The following is a 20,854-nucleotide window of genomic DNA, read 5'->3' on the forward strand; positions in this document are numbered from 1 at the left end:
AATTTACAAATTTGATCATTTATATATTCATTAATTTGGCAGTTTATTTATTAAAAAGATAGTTAATCCAAAAATGAAAATGTTCTCATCATTTATTATCCCTCATGCCATCTCAAACTTGAATGACTTTCTTCTGCGGAACACAAACAAATATATTTTGAAGGATGTTTTCTGTCCATACAATGTTAATGGAGTCCAAAATTAAGTTGTCTAAGTGACTTGTGCATTAAAGTCTTCTGAAGCCATATGATAGATTTATTTTGTGAGGAACATGTAATTACAGAAATGTTATTTAATGAATATCTCCCCCATCCTCTGCAGCTTTCAAATCTCATTCATTCTTCATGCTTCATGGATGAAATAATGTCATACTTGTTTGAAGTGGCATAAAAGCTAGTAAGATGATAACAACATGTTCATTTTTGGGTGAACTATTCCTCAAACAAATGTACATTTATGCATTTTCGCAGACGCTTTTATCCAAAGCAACTTACAGAGCATTCAACATATACATTTTATCAGTTGGGAATTGAACCCATGATATTGGAGTTGCTAGTGCCATGCTATACCAGTTGTCATACAGGAACTCAGTGCACTTAAGAGGTTTCTAGAAAAGTTTTAGTTGTTGTCTTTGATGGTGCCAGTGTTTATTTGCATGCCTGTTTAACCAAGATTTGCTTGTTCTCTCTGGTAGATGATGAGGAGGTGTCCCTCAATGCAATGCCAGTCTATGAAGCAGTACCAGACCAGGATGATGTTCAAGTACCCAGGCCGGTGGACCTGCCATCTGCTACCGATTTACCGATGGAGGATACATTGAGTTTGGGGCCTGGCATGCCAGAGATCCATGATGAATGTCTTCCAGAGGTAGAGACCCAAGATGGTGTGCTGCCTGCTTCTCCAACTGAGCCCAGAGAAGAGACCCAGTCAGAAATGGAGGAGGGGAGGAATGATGAAGCAATACTGAGTCATAATACAACTGAAACTGAAGAGCAGGACCCTGGAAAAACAAATGAAGAACCTGGGGAGATGCAGGAGGACACTCTGTATGATACTCCATTGGAGGCTATTGAAGAGACAGGTGGAGGTGACACGGGACCAGTTGCAGATTTAGGTATGGAGCAGGTAGAGGTTGAGGAGGGCATGGGCTCTGAGCAAATGGAAACAAGGTTAGAAAGAGATGGGAATGTGGAAGAAACTTGTTCCCCAAAGATGCGAAGCACCTTGAAGCGCAAGAGCCGGCCTTGCTCCCTTCCCGTGTCCGAGCTAGAGACAGTCATCGCCGCAGCCTGCGGTGAACCTGAGACACCCCGGTCGCACTACATCCGCATTCATCATCTGCTGCACAGCTTGCCATCAGCCCAGCGCCACCATGACAGTCAAGATGAAGATGAGGTACCAGAATCTTCGGAGGAGCTCACTCTCAAACCCCAAGAGGACAAGGAGGAAGCGGTAGATGAGGATGAAGTTTCCGAAGCTCAGTCTCCATTTATAGTTCCAGAGTGTCCCAGACCATGTTGCCATCGAACCTTGCCACGTAGCCTCTCTATTGAGCGTCTATCTGAACTCAACCAACTTCTGGAGTGTGAAAGGCCTTCACCGTCCATGCTGCGGCCTGACAGCGAAGATGGGGGTGGAAGTAGAAGGGGACCTAGTGAGTGTGAACTGTGTGACAATTCCAGTTACAGCACTTCTTGTTACAGCCCCTCCTGTTACAGCACTTCCTGTTACAGTAACTCAGGTTACGAGGGGCGTAACCATCTCTGCAGCCATACACGCCTTTCTTCGGTAGACAGCACCCGTTTTTCGGAGAGCACTGTTTTCTCCTCGCAGGAGGAAGAGGAGGAGGAGAACAGTGCATTTGAGTCTGTCTCGGACTCTATGCAGAGTCCAGATGTGAGAGAGCTGGGACACGGGTCGGCTCATTGGACGGGTTCATTGTCAGAAGACAGTCCCCTGATAGAAGGCCAAGGCGAGGAGTCACCAGTAGCTGGACCAAGTGTTGGGACTTCAGGTGAGGAAACCTTGAGCAAATCATGCTTTACTATGATGACACTTAGATGTTAGTTAAAAGAATGGTTCAATTATACAAATATGCAATTTACTCACCCTCATGGCGTTCAAACCGTATGACTTTATATCTTATGCGGAACACAAATGGGAATGTTTTAAGGAATATCTCAGTCTGCCTTTTCAATACAATGGCAGTGGATAGTGATTCACTTCAAAGCGTGTTCATTATTTTCCAAGTCCTCTGAAGACAAACAATAGGTTTTGATTATTTAGCAATAATAACAACTCAAGTTCTCACGTGAACACGTGCCACTGTGAACGATTTTCACTTATAGCGCCCAAAGAGACAAAGATTTTTGCCAACAAATGACTAACAATTGTTGTTTCTAAACAAAAGCTATCATATCTTTGGAGAACTTGGAATATGACACACAAGTCACATTCTGTTGAAAAGACGGTCTGTGATATTAATTAAAAATCTTGTGTTCTAGCGTGAAAGTAATATGGTTGAAATATTTCTTTAAATTGTGTTGCTTCTTGTTCATGTACGCAGAGATATGAGCTGGGATCCAGTTGATAAAAATTGTTTTTTATAATGTTATAAAAAATACAATGGAATATAAAAAATAATAATACATTAAAAACAAAGTGTAATACTTTTATCTCATGTTAAAATTCCATGCATTTTATTTACATAAGTGATAACCAAAAACGTGAATCCAAAACATAACAAACATAGACGACTTGACTTCGTTACACAAAACAATACCAGACAAAAGACAATGGCAAACATGAGGGCTTAAATACATGTACAAGGGTAACATGACAACCAATCAACAGACAGAACTGTAAATGAGATAACAAGACTAATAAACTAAAACCAATGAAAAGGCAAGACTAATAAACAAGATACTCAAACAATGAACCAATGAAAACCAGACACAAGATCAGGGGAAACACATGACAAGATCACATGAGTGAACAGGAAATCACATGACAACTAAACAGGAACTAAACTTTCAAAATAAAAGACATTAACATAAAACATGAACAAAAATTCAACCGTGACACCAAGAAGACCATTTGAAACTAAGCTATATCGTAACTTTCAAAACAACTTATCTGTCCCGAAAGGTTACATATTAGTACCTTAAGTGTCTTTTCTGTCCTCAAAGGGTACATACTGTATTAATACATTAAGGTTTAAAGAAAGTACAGTGGGTGTACCTTTATGGGCACTGCCCCAGTGACAAGCTGTTGTAGCCCTAAAGGTAACATTTTTGCCATTTTTTTCTGACAGTGTATTTTGGACCTAACAGCAAGCCTGTAGCCTGTGTGTAAGTGCTGCTACTCATTTGGTTTGTTTACATAGAAGTCTTAAAGGTACAGTTGCATAAAACAGCAATTAAATGGGTTAGAGAGAGAAAATATTAATGAGAAACTAAATGAAGCACATAAATGATGACTTGACCTTGGTTAATTGAAAATCTTTAATTAATTTCTCATTAATACATTGGCAGAATGTGTCATGGCACAAAAACAACATGAATTTGCTATACCTCCATTCCTTCAAATTGACTATGTTTCTTGTTGAATGAAACCAAAGAACTTGCTAATTTGCCCAATGATAAGCTTGACAGCCAAAATCTGCTGAAACTTATGTAAAGTGTTAAATATCTCTTTCCTGTTAAGAAGTGACAATTGCTGCATCCAAATATGCATACTTCCCTACTATATAGAATTCCAAAAGCAGTATGCCATTAGAGTAGTCCTCAGTATTTATAAAATAGTAAGCATGGATGAAATAAATCTAATAAAATAGTAATATTTTATTATATTATAATAATAAAAATAATATAATAAAATAAAATAATACCTGTTTCCGGCGAGATTCAGAAGTGCTGATCGACTGGTCACTGTGTGTGTGTGTGTGTGTGTGTACACCAAGAAAGTTGTTCTTTGTGCTTAAATGTTGCTTGTTTAACAAAACCAGCAGTTGTTGTTATAACATCACATATTCGGGTCAAGGGACAATGCCTACATTCCCTGATTAAGTTTCTGGAATCTTTTCACACTACTCACATGGATACCTAAAGAAAGTACTGTGCATCCTTTATCAAATACAGTTCATACTCCGAGAGTATGCGATTTCGGACGCAACTAATGACTCTGTCTAACTAGTGTTTCATCCCATTTAATAAACAGTCCATGATATCTTTATGGATTTATTTTTGTGAAATGATATATAGGGTGAATAAAAAAAAAATGGGAATTCACCCTATATATATAATTTATATTTTCGACATGTAGATAGTCATGACGTCATGGGTCCATATTTTGTTTTCCTTCATCCATGTTTTTATAGGCAGTTGTCATATGCAATGCAGTCATCATGCAATCACTCAGCTTCCTGCTTTGCGGCCTGACCTCCATTATTACCCAAGTGTTGATGAACCATTACCAACAAGTAAGCTCTCCAAAGTCACACTTTACCCTCGCTTTTGTCATTGACTTGCTTCCTCCAATTGCATGGAAATGTGTGTGTTTGCTTGTGTGTTAGTAGCAGTTGCAAGTTGTACACTGGTCTTTACAACAGAGGTGTGTGTTTATGCTTGTGGGACAATTTGTGTATTTGAATCATTGATCACGGTATAAGTCACTGAAATGAGGGTCACTCCATCTCATCAGACCAAGTTTGTGAATGCTCACTCTCAACATTGATCTTACAATCATACTGTCTTCACCAGTAACATTACAATTATATACTGGTTCATCTCAATGGTATTCCTTACTTTATCTCCTTTCTATCTTCCTTTCAGTTGAGACCATAACATTGATTCTTCCACAAGTGCAATCAGTTGTTATGTTACACAAAGTTAAGCACCAATATAGTTCAGTGGTCATGAAATTGAAATAAGAAAGTGAGATGAAATTGTGCTGGCTTTAACGTCGATATTTTGCTTTACATATTTAATTTCTATTTACTTTCTTACTGCACTTAATATCCTGGTCAATTTTTAAAATCAAGTCCTGCTTTTGAATACCATCAAATACCATGCAAATGAGCTGGGCAAGGGCTTTCATAAATGGAAAGATCTTAAAGGGGTCATATAATGCCATTTTTGTACAAGTTAATATGAATCTTTAGGGTCTAAATGAAAACTTTGTAATATACTTTTATTAAAAATTCTCATTAGTATTTTAAGAAAACACTAATTTTACCTGCTCAAAAACAGCTCTGTTTTCAGCACGCCGTTTCAGAGCATATGACTTTAAATGATAATGAGCTTTGGTCACCCCGCCCTCCGTTCTGGAGTTATTCTCCAGTATAACTGTTTTTTTGACATTACTTCTAATCAGTAACATACAATAAACCAGGTGTAACTTAGTGTTACCATGTTAACTGTAACACCTGCGTATACAGTTTTTAATAACACAATAACCATAACGCGTTGTTCATTATAAACGTGGGATTATGAATTATATTGAGAACGTCGTAACGTTATGGAAAACATGCCGTAATGTACCCTGAGTGTAAACATTAGCCACATTCATTGTGAAGTGTGCAAGCGATTTGCAAAGATTAATATAAAGGTTAATAAAACGTTACACTTACTTCTTCTGGAGGTGCAGAGGGAATATAAATAGTTGGTACCAAATCTTTTTTCAGCAGCAGCTTATTAGCAAAACCAGTTTTATACTGACCCTCGTTTATAAAGCAGTCTGGTGAAAAATGATTCGCGCAAACATGAACGCATTGACGTTGCTCGTGGGGAATGTTCCCATCGTAAACAAAACTCAGCCACTGCGTCTTCAGCGGTTCAGATTTAGGAACATCAAAATGACTGCTGTGTTCGTTATTACACCGAAGAACAGAACACCACAATCGCTTAGGCGCCATTCTGCTCCAGTGTATCAACAATGATGACGGACTATGATTGACAGCTCGCTCACGAGCGAGGGCGGATCTGTGTTGAAACACTGCTGTCAATCAACAATCCTGGGAGGGGCGTCCGACCATGTGACATCACACGGTCGAACGGCTCGATTTGAGGCAGGGGAAAATTAAAACAAAAACACTGGATGGATTTTTATCATAATAGGATGGTTGTGTACAGGCACAGCCAACACACATTTCAGTACAATCAACTTGAAAAAGTGCATGTACCATTATATGACCCCTTTAAGCTTTTTGGTGTAAGCATTGTTCTGTACAGTCTTTGTTGTCATGTACTTGGCTGCTCAAGAGGGATTTCCAAGGAACTCAAAGCACAATTGACATAAATGAGTTTGTCTCTCAAGAGATAAGAGATAGTATGAGCTGATCTCTCAAGGGCTTTCTTCATAGTTGCTGTAGTGACAGAGGGTGAGTATGCATACAGAGTTTGTGTTTAAAGCTGTTATTCAAAAGAAAGTCAGTTAGAATGCTTTCATTTTAAACTAGACTAATTCTGAAGACCTCGGTTAATTGCTAGAAAGTAACGTGAGACTAATACAGCACTGCAAAAAATGTTTTCTTTTTTTGCTTTTTTTTGTTATTGCAATAATCAGAGCAGCCATTTGATATGCTATTAGAATAAATCTTGAGAGCAAAACTAGTAGGATAAATGTTTTTCTAATGTGGATAGTTTGGGAAGCATTAATCATGCACTCTACTTTATTACTGCAAAAATAGTCAAAAGATAATGTACAAAACATACAAAATTATTTTGTAAATCTAACAATGTATTTAATCTTTCGGTCATAATTTATTCACTCTCATGTCTTTCCAAATCTGTATGATTTTCTTTCTTCCATGGAACATGAAAGGGGATGTTTGGCAGAATATTAGGGATTGACAGTCTCTTTCATTTTATGAAAATAAATATGCAATGAAAGTGAATGGTGACTGGGGACATCATTCTGCGTCACGCCCATTCAGACTGAGGGGGCATGTGCCCACTTACATTTTTGAGCCAAGAGGATTTTAAATTGATCATTTGAAATTAATAAAGGTATTTGTACCTTCACCTTTTATACCAAAATTAAATTTTTATTGCAGAAATGTCTGTTGCAGAAATCTTTATTCACATGTCTAAATTTTGGCAGTCAAATCGATATTGAGGAATATAATGTACAGTATATGTGTATATATATATATATATATATATATATATATATATATATATATATATATATATATATATATATATATATCCTGTGGCTGCTTCGGAGATCGGACTCACTGCATCAATTTCAGTGCAGTTAACGTTAGCCAAGTATGATTGATCTCTGTGGAACAGTCAATCAGTTCTTTTCATAGTCTAATATAGATTATATCTATGTTTTTGTTTGACCTATCGCTGTTGATTTTCTTTGTTGCTGAACTGCAATTAACAGGTTTTGCAGCATCTTTACACTCTCTTCATGTTTAAAGAAAGCACTGGCCTATTATTTTATTTCAGTGTGAATCCTCTCCTTTCGAGTCATTATAACTTCAAGGAACAAAAGGCGGTTTAACATGGTCATTTTTGTCTGGGTAGCCACAGGTTCCATATTTTCAAAGGGAGAAAGGCAGCACTAGCAGCCGAACAGATAGAGGTCTTGTCAAGCTCGTTCACTAGACATCAGCTTCTTTGTCTGCATGACTGCTTACGGCACTCACTCCGCAAGATAAAAATATTTTATCTTTTTGCGGCTTCTGAGTTTCATTGACCATCTCACAGAGATAACTTAAATCAGCCGGCATATAGGTTTTTCAGTCTGATCTGATCAATCACTCCCTGTTCCCTATATATTCCATTGTGTGGCAATCACTATATAGGGAATAGTGACCAAGTGAGCTATTTCACATTAAGGCTAAGTTCTATTTGTGGAGGAAAAAAAGTGATTCAAAATCGTCTAATATGAAGATTTTAGAAACACACTTCACCTCATAAAATGTAACCGAATGGAACTACACTCACTGAGCACTTTATTAGAAACACTGGGGTCTTAAAGTGCCCAACGTTGTCTTCTGCTGTTGTAGGCCATCCACCTCGAGGTTCGATGTCACTCACTACAATTATACAGAGCGGTTATCTGAGTTACTGTAGCATTTCTGTCAGCTTGAAACAGTCTGGCCATTCTTCGTTGGTCTCTCTCATCAACAAGGCGTTTCTGTTCGCAGAACTGCCGCTCACTGGATGTGTTTTTGTTTTTGGCACCATTCTGAGTAAATTCTAGAAGAGATTAGCAGTTACAGAAATACTTAAACCAGCCAATCTGTCACCAACAATCATGCTACTGTCAAAATCCCTGAAATCAATTTTTTTTGCTGGATGGCACAGTATAAATACAGTACATACAAATTGTGCCGTTGTGATTTAATGTGCTGAGTAACGTAATTTTTCCCACCGTGTCCGATATTAAAATCAGTGCGACACACTTTGCAAAAGGCATGGGCATTGTCGATATGGCTTCGAGAAATTTTTATTTAAATTAATTTATTCAGCTGTTGTTAAATTTACATGCATATTTAGTTTTTTCCAAGTCTTCTCCTTCCATCTACCAGTGATGCTTGATTCAACTTCCCGCATCTACCTGTGCAGATATCAACAGCGCAGCTGGGTTTTAGGCTGCCAGGTTGAGGTCACAAAGGGTTTGAAATTTGTATGTGTCGATTGTGTGTATAAGATGCGTTTCATACAAGATCTGGCAACTGGACAACCTTGGAATAATATATTGATGTGATTATTCATATAACGAGGTTTGGGCCATACAAATTATGGGAGTTTCCCGGGAGAAATAACAAAATGGGAGGGGGCGGGAAATGGGTGTGAAATACGGGAGACTCCCGGGAAAAACGGGAGTGTTGACAGGTATGGTGTGCATTAGCCTGCCAAGCTCTTATTTGTGGCTGTACAACATCTAAAAATATGTGTTAGAGTGTGTCTCTCACTCTCTCTCTCTCTCGCTCTCTCTCTCTCTCTCTCTCTCGTGTGTGTGTGTGTGTGTGTGTGTGTGTGTGTGTGTGTGTGTGTGTGTGTGTGTGTGTGTGTGTGTGTGTGTGTGTGTTTTGTAATGCATATTCTGTTTTATTTGTCTTGAAATATACTCGCTGTGACACTAGATTGGTGTCATGTTTACAATGATTGTGTATTTGTCTGTCTGGCACAGACTGGGAGGCCAGGATAGACCGTCATGGCCGTGTTTTCTATGTGGACCATGTGAACCGCACCACCACGTGGCAGAGGCCCAGCCATGTGGCCAAATACACAGGCATCCAGAGATCCAGCTCCACTCAACAGATGGAGCAGCTCAACAGGAGGTATAGATAAACCTGCATACACACTCTAATATACTCATTTATACTCCTCAGTGACATTGTGTTTGCATGGGTGTTCCTTGTATATACTGATTTTACAAATTCTTCTATAAACACATATTGTGCTGAAATATTTTTTATACATAATCACAGAAAGACTTGAGTTAAGTTCTGTAATAAAAGATCTGTGAAAACTTGTCCTACATAAATTGTTTTCCTGTGATGATTTGACCTTATTGGACTGAATGGAGTGAAAACAGTAGCTCTTTTCAAATATATTTGTGTGATAGTGCCATCTAGAGGACACACATGCTGAAGCAATCAATATAAGAATTACCAGTAATAGAAAAAAGGTTAGTGTTATTATTTAGTGTCCTATGTGTAGACATGAACTCCTAAGAAGTCTAATATTAAAGAACTGACTGATAAAGAACTCACCCACGGTCCCAGTCAGCTGTAAATCTGTTCAGAATCTAGCATAATGAACTAATTGACTGTTTATGGAGCAGTACGGCTGTTTAGGCAGTTCTAAGGAATCAGTGGTCTTTAGCATATATTAAATGTGTAAATGACCATTTACCAAGTAATGAACTTTCTATGTCTGGAGTTACTAGATTACCGTAGGTTAAATTATTGATTTGTTGTGTAAATAAAAATGGTTTCCCTCATCCCCTCACTAAGTGGTACATGGCTTGGGGACTTTACAAACAGTTACCATCTGAACACACACCAAAAATTGGATTTGATTCGATGAGTCTAATTGGTTGTAATAAAAAGTGCAACACTCATCGTGTTCTGTTCTATCTGACCTGCTGTAGGAAATGAATGGTTGAGACTTTAACACAGAGCTTTTATTTATTATTTTATTTGTCAAATAAAATTTATAAATCCACCACAGTGCATAACACACAATGCATCACAAAAATAAAGAATTGAGACTATCACACATCCACAATGCACAAGTACACGCACAGATTTGTTTGACTATAGTAAGGACATCTCACAGACTTCCATTGATTTTACATCAGGCTGATAAAATGTTCTATTTCCTTAACATTACCCCTTAACCCAAACTAACCTTCACACAAACCTGCACAAAACACTAGATTTGAATATCAACATCATCTGACCCATTTAGTAGCCTTATTATTATTTTTTACTAATTAGGATATTTTGCCCTCACACTGTGCCGGTTCTAGCCTTTTGGGGGCCTCAAAGTTGGACACCTGGTGTGTGAGCTAAAAGATAAAAAAATATTATATATATATATATATAAAATTATAAAAGTACATACCTTCTTCGTACTCTCTCGTTTCACATTCTAAGCATTCCCACATGACACCCCCAGAAATACGGAAATACTCAAACCAGCCCATCTGGCACCAACAATCATGCCACACTCCAAATCACTGAGATCTAATTTTTCCCCATTCTGATTGTTGATGTGAACATTAATTGAAGCTCCTGACCCATATCTGCATAATTTTATGCACTGCACTGCTGCCACATGATTGGCTGATTAGATAATCACATGGATGATTGTTGGTGCCAGACGGGCTGGTTTGAGTATTACTGTAACTACTGATGCTGATAGTTCTGTGGACGGAAACGCCTTTTGATGAGAGGGGTCAACAGAGAATGGCCATATATATATTAACATATAACCTTTAGTTAATTATATCATGGAGTTACAGAAGTAGCCAACATCGGTTTCACATCCTGAGTGCACATAAATCCATATTTAAAAATAGTAGAGTTGACTAATGGACTAGCTCTCTCTCTCTCATCTTATGGTTTAGGTGAGCATATCTTATATACCAATGATGACACTGATAGCTCATGTCTGTGTCAGGCATAAGAATGATTGATTTTTGGGCAGAGATCTGAAATGAAATCCCTGAATTAATATCTGGTATAATATTTTACAGATAAAGCCATGTTTGCAGGATATTCACTTACTAACTAATTAATCGATGTACAATGCTAAAGGAATGTTTAACCCAAAATGTTTTGATTTACTCAACAGTGGCTCATCATTGAAAACAAGACATAATTTACTTGTGTGAAACTTAGGGAATGTTAGGGACCAACAGCTTCAGTTACCAATGGAATGCAATTTCATTGCAACACTATAAGTCGAAATGCTGAGTCAGCAGTTTTTTTAATCTAAAATTAGGCAGAATTTTTTCTGTATTCAAAAACCTTCTTTTTAAAACATGTGACTCATTTAGAGATCCTCTAGCAGTATAGTGTTATTCTGTAGGTACAATTGCAGTCTGTTTATGATACTGTTGATTTCAGGTATCAGAACATTCAGAGGACCATGGCCACAGATGATGAACTGGCCAGTCGTGGTCATGAGAGAAACAGCAGCGCAGATACAGAGAATGAATCCACACCACTGACTGCAGGTAAAGGCCACTTGGTTTGATATTTTGTTATCTAATTTTTTTAGTGCTGCTGGCTCATTTTTAATTCCCATCTTATTCATATATTCCAATGGAATGTTTACCTGTGATGTTTGCAGATCAGAGAAGAGAAGGGCCTTCATCTCCTGTGAATAATCAGAACGTCACACTATTGCTTCAATGTCCAGCAGTGAAATTTGTCACCCACCCAGAATTCTTCACTGTTCTCCATGCCAACTATGTAAGTTAAAGCATGTTTTATGTTTATACTTGTAAATTGTGTGTTTTAAGTTGCAGATACAGTATATATTCAGACCAGTGATTAGTCATTTGTAAGCTGCACACTGTGATTCTTAAGATGTTTCTTAATTCATGTGAAAGGGATGCTCAGCACTTGTGAACTGACTATGTCATCATGTACTGTAGATAGCAGCAGTCTTTGCACTTCAGTTAAATTGACTGATCTACTTGCAGGTTCCCATTTTATTGATTACATATGCTCTCTTGGTGTCCTGCAATAGCAAAGGAGAAAGATAACTGACATTAAAAAGTCAAAGATAAAGCGTGTTGACATAGAAGTGGATCTGTGAGAATGGTTGTGTACTGTTTCATGCAGACTTGCCCTCATAAATGCAAAGCATTCATTGAATTTTATTATAGTTCAGTGTGTGTTAATATTCATTTATTGCTTAAGGATTTCTGGAAACGCAAAATCCTATGGAACTATTCTTTCACTATTGTATGTTTTTAATGTACTTTCATTGGTACACAACAGCACGTTAAAGATCATAATTATCTGTGTTTTTTACCCTCAGGGGGCATATAGGATGTTTACCAGCAGCACCTGTCTAAAGCACATGATTCTGAAAATACGGCGAGATGCGCACAACTTTGAGCGATATCAGCACAACCGCGACCTCGTCACTTTCCTCAACAAATTTGCAGATACTCCACTGGAGCTCCCCAGAGGCTGGGAAATCAAAACAGACCAACAGGGCAAGGTGAGCTTCTCCAAACAGCTTTTAAGTATATGCAGTGATTCTTAAGTTGTCTACAATTCAATATGGAAATTATATCATATTGAGAATAATTGGTTTATTATTATTTTTATAATAATAATAATAATAATAAGTGTAATAATACATCATTTATTTTGTGGAATATTTAAGATTTATGGAAAATATTAGTCCGTACCCATACACATGTAAAATACATGCATATTTTATTTGAAGCCTGTAACTGATTTTATTTATACAATTAATTTATATATAATATATTAAACTTTATTTTAAAAACAATTGTCTGTACCTATACAAATTTGTAACATGCATACTTTTTATTAAAACATAATACATTTAAACATATTTAAAAAATATATGATCGCTTTAATCGATTTGTATATAATTTATTAATATATAATATATATTAATTAATAAAGAATAATTGTCCATTCCATACATATGTTAATTAAATTAATATAAAAACACTTTATGAAGCCTATAACTGATTTTTATATAATTTAATTATATATACTATATTACAAAAATGATTACATTAATAAATATATTCTCTCAAAACTTTTAATTAATTTTTAATTATAGAAAAATAATTGTCAGTGCCCATAAATATTTTAATTGCATTAAAAAATACATTCATTAATTAATGCTAGTCTATGAAGCCAATTTACATAATATATAAACATTTCTAAATAAAAATTGTCCATACAAAAATAATTAAATGTATTACATACATATTTACATTTTGGATTAAAATATAAATCCATCAACAAACACAAATTTATGAAGCATATACATTATATAATTCATTTATTTAATATATTAACATTTATAAAAAATAAAAAAAATGACCATATCATACATATGTTAATTACAGATTTCATTTTTTTATATAATATGAAATCTATTTTCACTATTTACTAAAAGATCCAGTTGTGTTAGGATTTGGTCGATGTCAGCATGTTGTTTAATTGTGCTTTGCCAGTCATTCTTTGTGGACCACAACAGTCGTGCAACAACCTTCATTGACCCCAGAATTCCCCTTCAGAATGGCCGGCTACCCAATCACCTCACACACAGACAACACCTACAGAGACTGCGCAGCTACAGCGCAGGAGAGGTACAAACACACACACACACACACACACACACACACATACATATAACAATAGATTGAAAGCTTTTTCCTCCTCCACATCGTATTACTTTTCTGACTGCTGATGACTTTGCCGCATTTTTTACTGACAAAGTAGCAAGCATCTGCTGCGAGTTCTCTACACCTAACACTCACAGCCACACTCTTCCAACATCCCATCCTCTGTTCTCCTCTTTCTCCCCTCTCTGAGACTGAGGTCTCCAAAGTGCTTCTTTTTAACTGTCCTACCACATGTCTACTTGAACCTATCCCCTCACATCTTATGCAAGCTGCCTCTCCATCAATCTTACCAGCACTCACACACATTATCAACACTTCTCTCACAACTGGAAACTTTCCCAACACATTAAAGCAGGCTTGAGTAACCCCACTGCTCAAAACATCAACAAATAACCCGACAGTAGTCAAAAACTATTGCGAGGGTAGGATTCAACCAGTTGTCTGCTTTTCTCTCACAGAACAACCTACTCGACAGACTTGAGTCTGGCTTCAAAATAAGGACACTCAAAAGAGACTACCCTCTTGTCAGTAGCTGAAACCCTGTGTCTGGCAAGAGCTAACTCCAAATCATCCATCCTCATCCTCCATGCTGCTTTTAAACACAGTGAACCACAAGATTCTCCTGTCCACCCTTTCTGACCTGGGCATCACAGGAACTGCACTTGGATGGGTTGAGTCATACCTCATTGGCAGATCTTTCAAGGTATCCTGGAGATGAGATGTGTCCAAGTCAATCCAGCGGACCACTGGTGTTCCTCAAGGATCAGTGCTTGGACCCCTCCACTTCTCTATATACACAACATTAGTGGGACCAATCGAGGCACATGGCTTTTCCTACCACTGCTACGCAGATGATACGTAGCTCTTCTTGTCATTCCAGTCTGATGAACCTACTGTCTCAGCTCATATCCCTGCCTGCCTCTCGAACACTTCAGCCTGGATGAAGAAACAAAACCTTCCACTCAACCTTGCCAAGATAGAAATCCTTGTGATCCCAGCCAACCCATCTGTTGACAACAGCCTCATTATTCATCTTGGTTCAACTACACTACACCAAACAGAACAGCTCGGAACCTGGGAGTATTGGTAGATGACCAGCTTCATTTTACTGCCCACAACTCATTAACCACCCAGTCTTGCAGATTTGTGCTCTACAACATCAAATAAATCAGACTTTTTCTGTCTGGATATGCTGCACAGCTCCTGGTCCAAGCGCTGATAATTTTAAGACTGGACTACAGTAATGTTTTGTTGGCTGGCCTCCCAGCTAACCCAGTTAAGCCACTGCAGATGGTCCAGAATGCAGCAGAGTGTCTGGTCTTCAATCATCCAAAAAGGGCACATGTCACCCCACTCTTGATTTCACTTCACTGGCTACCTGTAGCTGCCGCATCACATTCAAGTCTTTGGCTCTGGCCTTTAGGACAACCAATGGATCCACACCCTCTTTTTTAAATTCACTTCTCCAGGTCTATGCTCCAACTCGTTCTCTATGTCTATGAACGAGCAGTGCCTGGTGGTCCCATCACAAATAGGCTCAAAGCCTATTTCATGATCTTTCACTTTCTCTGTACCACTGTGGTGGAATGAGCTTCCAACCTTCACACGATCTGCTGATCTCTGAACATTCAAGAACCAGCGTAAAACACATCTGTTCCACAAGCACTTAACCTATCCACATTAATTCCACATACTATTGAACTTAACTTGCACTTACTGTACAAAAAAAATAAACAAATAAATTCTTCTGTCTCTTTCTTCTGCCTATACTACTCCAGCAACCTTTAGAGCTTGGCAGCACAACACTGTATATCTTATTGTGCTTTGTATGACAAATTGCTTGCTATGTTCCTCCTTTGTAAGTTGCTAAGGATAAAAGCGTCTGTTAAATGACAAAATGTATATGTAAATGATCATGTTTGATCAGTCACATTATGATTATGATGATGATGATGTTGTGTGTTGTGTTATCTCAGGCATCAGAGGTGTCCCGCAGCAGAGGAGCATCACTTGTGAGCAGACCTGGACACAGTCTAGTAGCTGCTGTCAGAAGTCAATACCAGCCTGATTCAGTGCCTCTAGGTTAGTAAACAGAGACCAGACAACTTTCTCTTGCTGGTGACTGTGACCAAAATATCAGTTAAAACACTGACTGACAACTTATCAAAATGTGGGGAACATATACTTTATTTTCATTATTCATTTTACACTAAATATGTGTTGCTGACCCTAAATGCAATTAAATGCAGTTTTTTTCTTTTTCTTTTTTTTCATGTTCAGCTTACAATGACAAGATTGTGGCTTTCCTCCGCCAACCAAACATACTAGACATGCTGCAGGAACGGCAACCAAGTCTAGCCAGGAATCACACACTCAGGTGAGGTCATCTCACACGGTCATATTCACGTGATCATGATTGAGTGTAACAGTATCTCAAGCTTTTATGTTATGTTGAATAGGTTATACCCAGAGAGAGTCAACAGAACAGAACTGTCAGTAGTCAGGTTTCCATAAAAGTTGCAAATTCAATTTATGCGAAAAATTTGAATATCGTAAAAATTATTTGCAAGTAAAGCTCCATTTCCATCCCATGTGTTTAAGAGAACAAAATCTAAATTGGCACGAAATTGAAATGGAAATATAAGTTGTAGCCACTGGGGAAGCCACTATGGCTCTTTATTAAATAAATTAAAAAGGTTATAAATAAGTAATAAATGAAAACCCTATGGCAAACTTAAAGCGATAGTTCACAAAAAAAAAAATGAAAATGTCATCCAAGATGTGTACAACTCTCTTTCTTCTGCTGAACACAAACAAAGATTTTTAGGAGAATATCTCATCTCTGTAGGTCCTCACAATGCAAGTGAATGGTGACCAAAATGTTTAAGCTCCTAAAAGCACAAAAAGGCAGCTTTTACTGAATTATGGAATGAGTAATGTTACAGTCTGACACGAATAAATGCTTAAAATGCACTTAAAATGTGAAAAGAGCAAATTTGTGACAGTGACACAGCATTTAACTTTGTATATACATTAATTCATGCATTTAGATGAGCTCTATTTCACTAATGTATAGAGCTGATCATTATCTTGAAAGCATTCCTCAATGCAGCCTGTTATAATTTAATTCAACAAGGTGAAGTGCATTACTGTTACATTTAAAAACAATTATCATGCCCTGAGATCAGACCTTTCAACAGAAACTCAAGATATAAAACAAAAGTTGAAACATGATATAATGTTTAAATGCTTTTGATGCTCTTCATTGGTGTTTCCTGCCAGGGAGAAAATCCATTACATCAGGACAGAGGGTCCACAAGGTGTTGAAAAGCTGTCTTGTGACGCAGACCTGGTTATATTGCTAAGGTATGTTTTCTACTGTATGGTGCCATGGCAAGTGTTTTGTTTTTCTGAATAGCAAAGAAAAGTTTTAGGAGGAAATTGTGCATGAGTTTGATGCTTCATGTTGTAGTTGCAAACCTCAACCACACAGGCAGTGTATGTCAGTGTCTTGAAACACAAGCATTAGTCTTTGGATTTTTTGCCAGTGTCTTGGTAGTCAGATTATTCCTCAAACAAAGCCTTTTTGACTTATGACTCACTCACACTGAGCAGCATGCAGGACTTGATATAACTTAATTAAATAGACACCCTCTAAAAATGCATAATATACAGTTGAATACTAGATACAGTTACAGTCATGATGAATTAACAAAAAATGTAAAGTGACTAAGCTAGGTCTTATTTTTCATCTATCTAGAAAAAAGAAAAAAGCAATTTTTTAGCTACAGTATTTACAGTAATTACCAGCAGTTAATTCTTAAAAGAATAGTTCACCCAAAAATGAAAATTCAGTCATTATTTACTCACCCTAATCTCTTTCTAAACCCACATGTCACTCCAATTGCTTCATACCAAATGCCACACCCTTTCGTTCTTACATGGAACACAAAATAATAATTTTTTAAACATTATAGAATTTAATGATGTTTGTTACTATTAATAAAAGGTCAAATAAATGTATATCAGATTGTTTCAACCCCACAAACAACACTATTTGAGCATTTGCAGCTCAATTTGAGAAAAGCACCCATTGAAAGCAGTTATTTTCTGGGGTGCTAAAAGAACCCGGAAGTGCCGGAGTCAAGCGTTTGTTTGTAAACAGTACTTTCAACTATAATGAAAACAAATAGTGACTCTGGGCTATCAAGCTCCATACAGGACCAAAACAAACACCATAAAACCAGAGTAAAAGTAGTTGATGTGACACGTGTACTATTTTCCAAGCCTTCTGAAGGCATATGAACACTTCGGGGAAAAACACACACAAGGACGGATTTAGAACCGAGAGGCCCATGGGCTGGTACACAATGGAGGCCCCCCTTGACGTGACCACATTAACCTTTATGCGCTACAGGACGCTTGGTAGATTGGTTTGATTTTTCAAAATTGATGGAAGAAAAGTTTGAAGCAATGTTTTATACAGCCAATTATCTGTAGCCTACTTTTTAATTATGAACTGATCCAAAATCATACGTTATTAATGGGGATGTGCCCTGCTCATGTATTCAAATACCAAAATCACTATTCAGTTATTCTGCATGTGTATAGAGGTCAAACTGATCTAAGTCTGAAAGTACCCAACAAACCTACATGTTTTGGGCCAGGTTCAGGTCAGTTTTTCAAGTAGGCTATAGGGCTGTTCATACATGCATCTACACTGTTTTTCCAATAGTTTTTCTAGGTAAACGCACTGGATAGATGTAATCGTTGATCGTTGTGCCAGAACTACATTTTTAGCATACCACGCAGGATATCACGTTTTTTTAGACACTGTGTTCAGTTTAAAAGAACTTCAAGATTTATAAAAATATCGCAAGACACCTGTGTTCTGTTTCAAAATTTGTTGCGCTGCATCAAGCTTTTTCAGGGCTGGTGTCACAAATCAACATTCTAATGAAGTTCAGCTTGCAAAGAGGACTTGAGGTGACTGTTATACATGATTCCAGATTGTTTTTCACCTGACAAAGTTTCAGCTTTTGATATTTTTAATAATGTTTAATTACAGAAGTTAAATGCTAAATCATTTAAAAATCAAAGGATTCCGAAGCGTAGCATTCGCTGCCTCATGGAAAGTGCCGGGCAGAATTACGCATTTTCCATTGATTAAGAATATGCCTACTATGTTGCAGCCAGTGACAGTCTGAGATTGTTTTTGTTTTGTTCGACTTTAATGTGAATTTATCATTTGAATATCTATGTATTGCACTATTTAGGCTCATAGCTCACTGTGCACTTTATTCCTTGCTAATCTGAGTTTGTGTTTAACGCATCCATGGCAATAAACATTCTATATTCCAGAGTCCCAACAAATAAAAGAATAAACATTCATGATATGTATACTCTCTCGGTTAACCAAATATGACAAAAGGTTACCATGCACATATTTAGGGTACTAAGGTATCTTTTGCTGTATCATTAAACATTAAATTCATGCAGGACTTAAACATTTTAAAGTCCTCCATACTATTGCATAAATTCTGTATTTAAATATGTATTTAAACCATTTAGCTTTGTACACAGCCAGGGTACCTTATCTTTGCATTTGAAAGTGTTGAATGAATTAAAAACTGTTTTCTGTAGTCCTTCAAATAAACATGCTGCAGCTGTGAGAGGGAGATTCCACGAGCACTAGTGCTCACGCTACTAGTCCAGCACGCATTTGGCCGAACTGTATTTTTTTCACATAAGTCTGACATTTAAGTGGATTTATAATATAATATCTAAATAAATAAATAAATTAGAGCTCGAGGCCCTTGGGAAACCTGCCAAGTCGGCCCAGTGGTTAATCCGTCCCTATACACACAAATATCAAAAGCACATCAAACCTCATTGGTTTTTGTTTCCCATTAATAACACATCAAAAACATTAAACCTCATTTGTTCTTGTATCATGATTTTTGATGTTTGTCCACAAGATGCACAAGAGCCAATGAGGTTGGAATTTATTAACGTGTCACAGTATTTGATTAGTGCACCGTTTACAGGACCTGATCAATGATTTGATTGCACAAGTTGCACTGACTTCTTTTATTGTGGTTTTATTGTCCTTTATGGAGCCCAGAGTCAGAATTCACTTTTATTATATGGCAAAAAAACAAAACTTTTGTTCCATGCAAGTCGTATGCGTTTGGAGCGAGGTGATTGTAATGTAAATTATGACAGAATTTTCATTTTTGGGTGACCTATCACTTTTAATGTAACAGAGTTTTTTGCCTGTCTGTACAGTAATTAGTTTCATATAAAGTAGTAGTTAATTATCAGACAGTTTAAGCACATTTATGGTGACCTGGAGCAGCATGTGATAAAGTACCTTGTACAAGGGAACAATGGTGATATCTCAGTGGGGCTTGAACCAGCAACTTTCTGGTTACCAGCCCTGCACCACACAACATATAACACAATAAACACAAATCAATAAATGAATTTTCTTTTTTTAAGTGTTGTGAAATTATTATTCTCTGTCATGTAGTCTGTTTGAGGAGGAGATCATGTCCTTTATTCCATCTCACTCCTTCCACCCCGGCCTCAGCTTCTCTCCTCGCTGTTCTCCTGGCTCCTCACCACAGAGCTCACCTGGTATGACCATATCTCTACAATTATTTGAACTTTTCTTCTCACTTACTGTAAAAAAAAAAAAAAAGAAAACATGAATTTTATGCATCATCAATTTAATTTAGGTCAACATGAAATCAAAATGTACCTTATTCACTTTCTAAATACACATTCTTGGACCAGAAACATACAGTACCTTATAGAGGTACACAAACTCCGATACAAGTGCTTGGCCACTGCATTGTGAACATGTGGTCCAGCTGAATTTTTTTACATGTGTTGTTATGTTACTGTGGGGGTAACAAGCCTTAGTGCTCAAGTGGGCGATAGGGCATATATTGACGTTAACTGTCTTGCTCAG

General features: G+C 37.2%; 1 protein-coding gene across 1 annotated transcript in view; it reads left to right on the forward strand.

The window, feature by feature from the left end:
• The window catches only part of LOC127634380 (E3 ubiquitin-protein ligase HECW1-like), a 130,327-nt gene that overhangs the window by 85,600 nt on the left and 23,873 nt on the right, over positions 1-20,854 (forward strand). Inside the window, exons 9-18 of the mRNA XM_052113919.1 lie at positions 695-2,014; positions 9,151-9,301; positions 11,600-11,709; positions 11,826-11,947; positions 12,522-12,707; positions 13,708-13,842; positions 15,855-15,960; positions 16,159-16,255; positions 17,161-17,244; positions 20,411-20,517. Of these exons, the coding sequence (XP_051969879.1) occupies positions 695-2,014; positions 9,151-9,301; positions 11,600-11,709; positions 11,826-11,947; positions 12,522-12,707; positions 13,708-13,842; positions 15,855-15,960; positions 16,159-16,255; positions 17,161-17,244; positions 20,411-20,517 (2,418 nt within the window). The remainder of the gene's footprint in view (positions 1-694; positions 2,015-9,150; positions 9,302-11,599; positions 11,710-11,825; positions 11,948-12,521; positions 12,708-13,707; positions 13,843-15,854; positions 15,961-16,158; positions 16,256-17,160; positions 17,245-20,410; positions 20,518-20,854) is intronic.

Source organism: Xyrauchen texanus, chromosome 41 (assembly GCF_025860055.1).
Source record: "Xyrauchen texanus isolate HMW12.3.18 chromosome 41, RBS_HiC_50CHRs, whole genome shotgun sequence".
In the NCBI taxonomy this organism is placed as follows: domain Eukaryota; kingdom Metazoa; phylum Chordata; class Actinopteri; order Cypriniformes; family Catostomidae; genus Xyrauchen; species Xyrauchen texanus.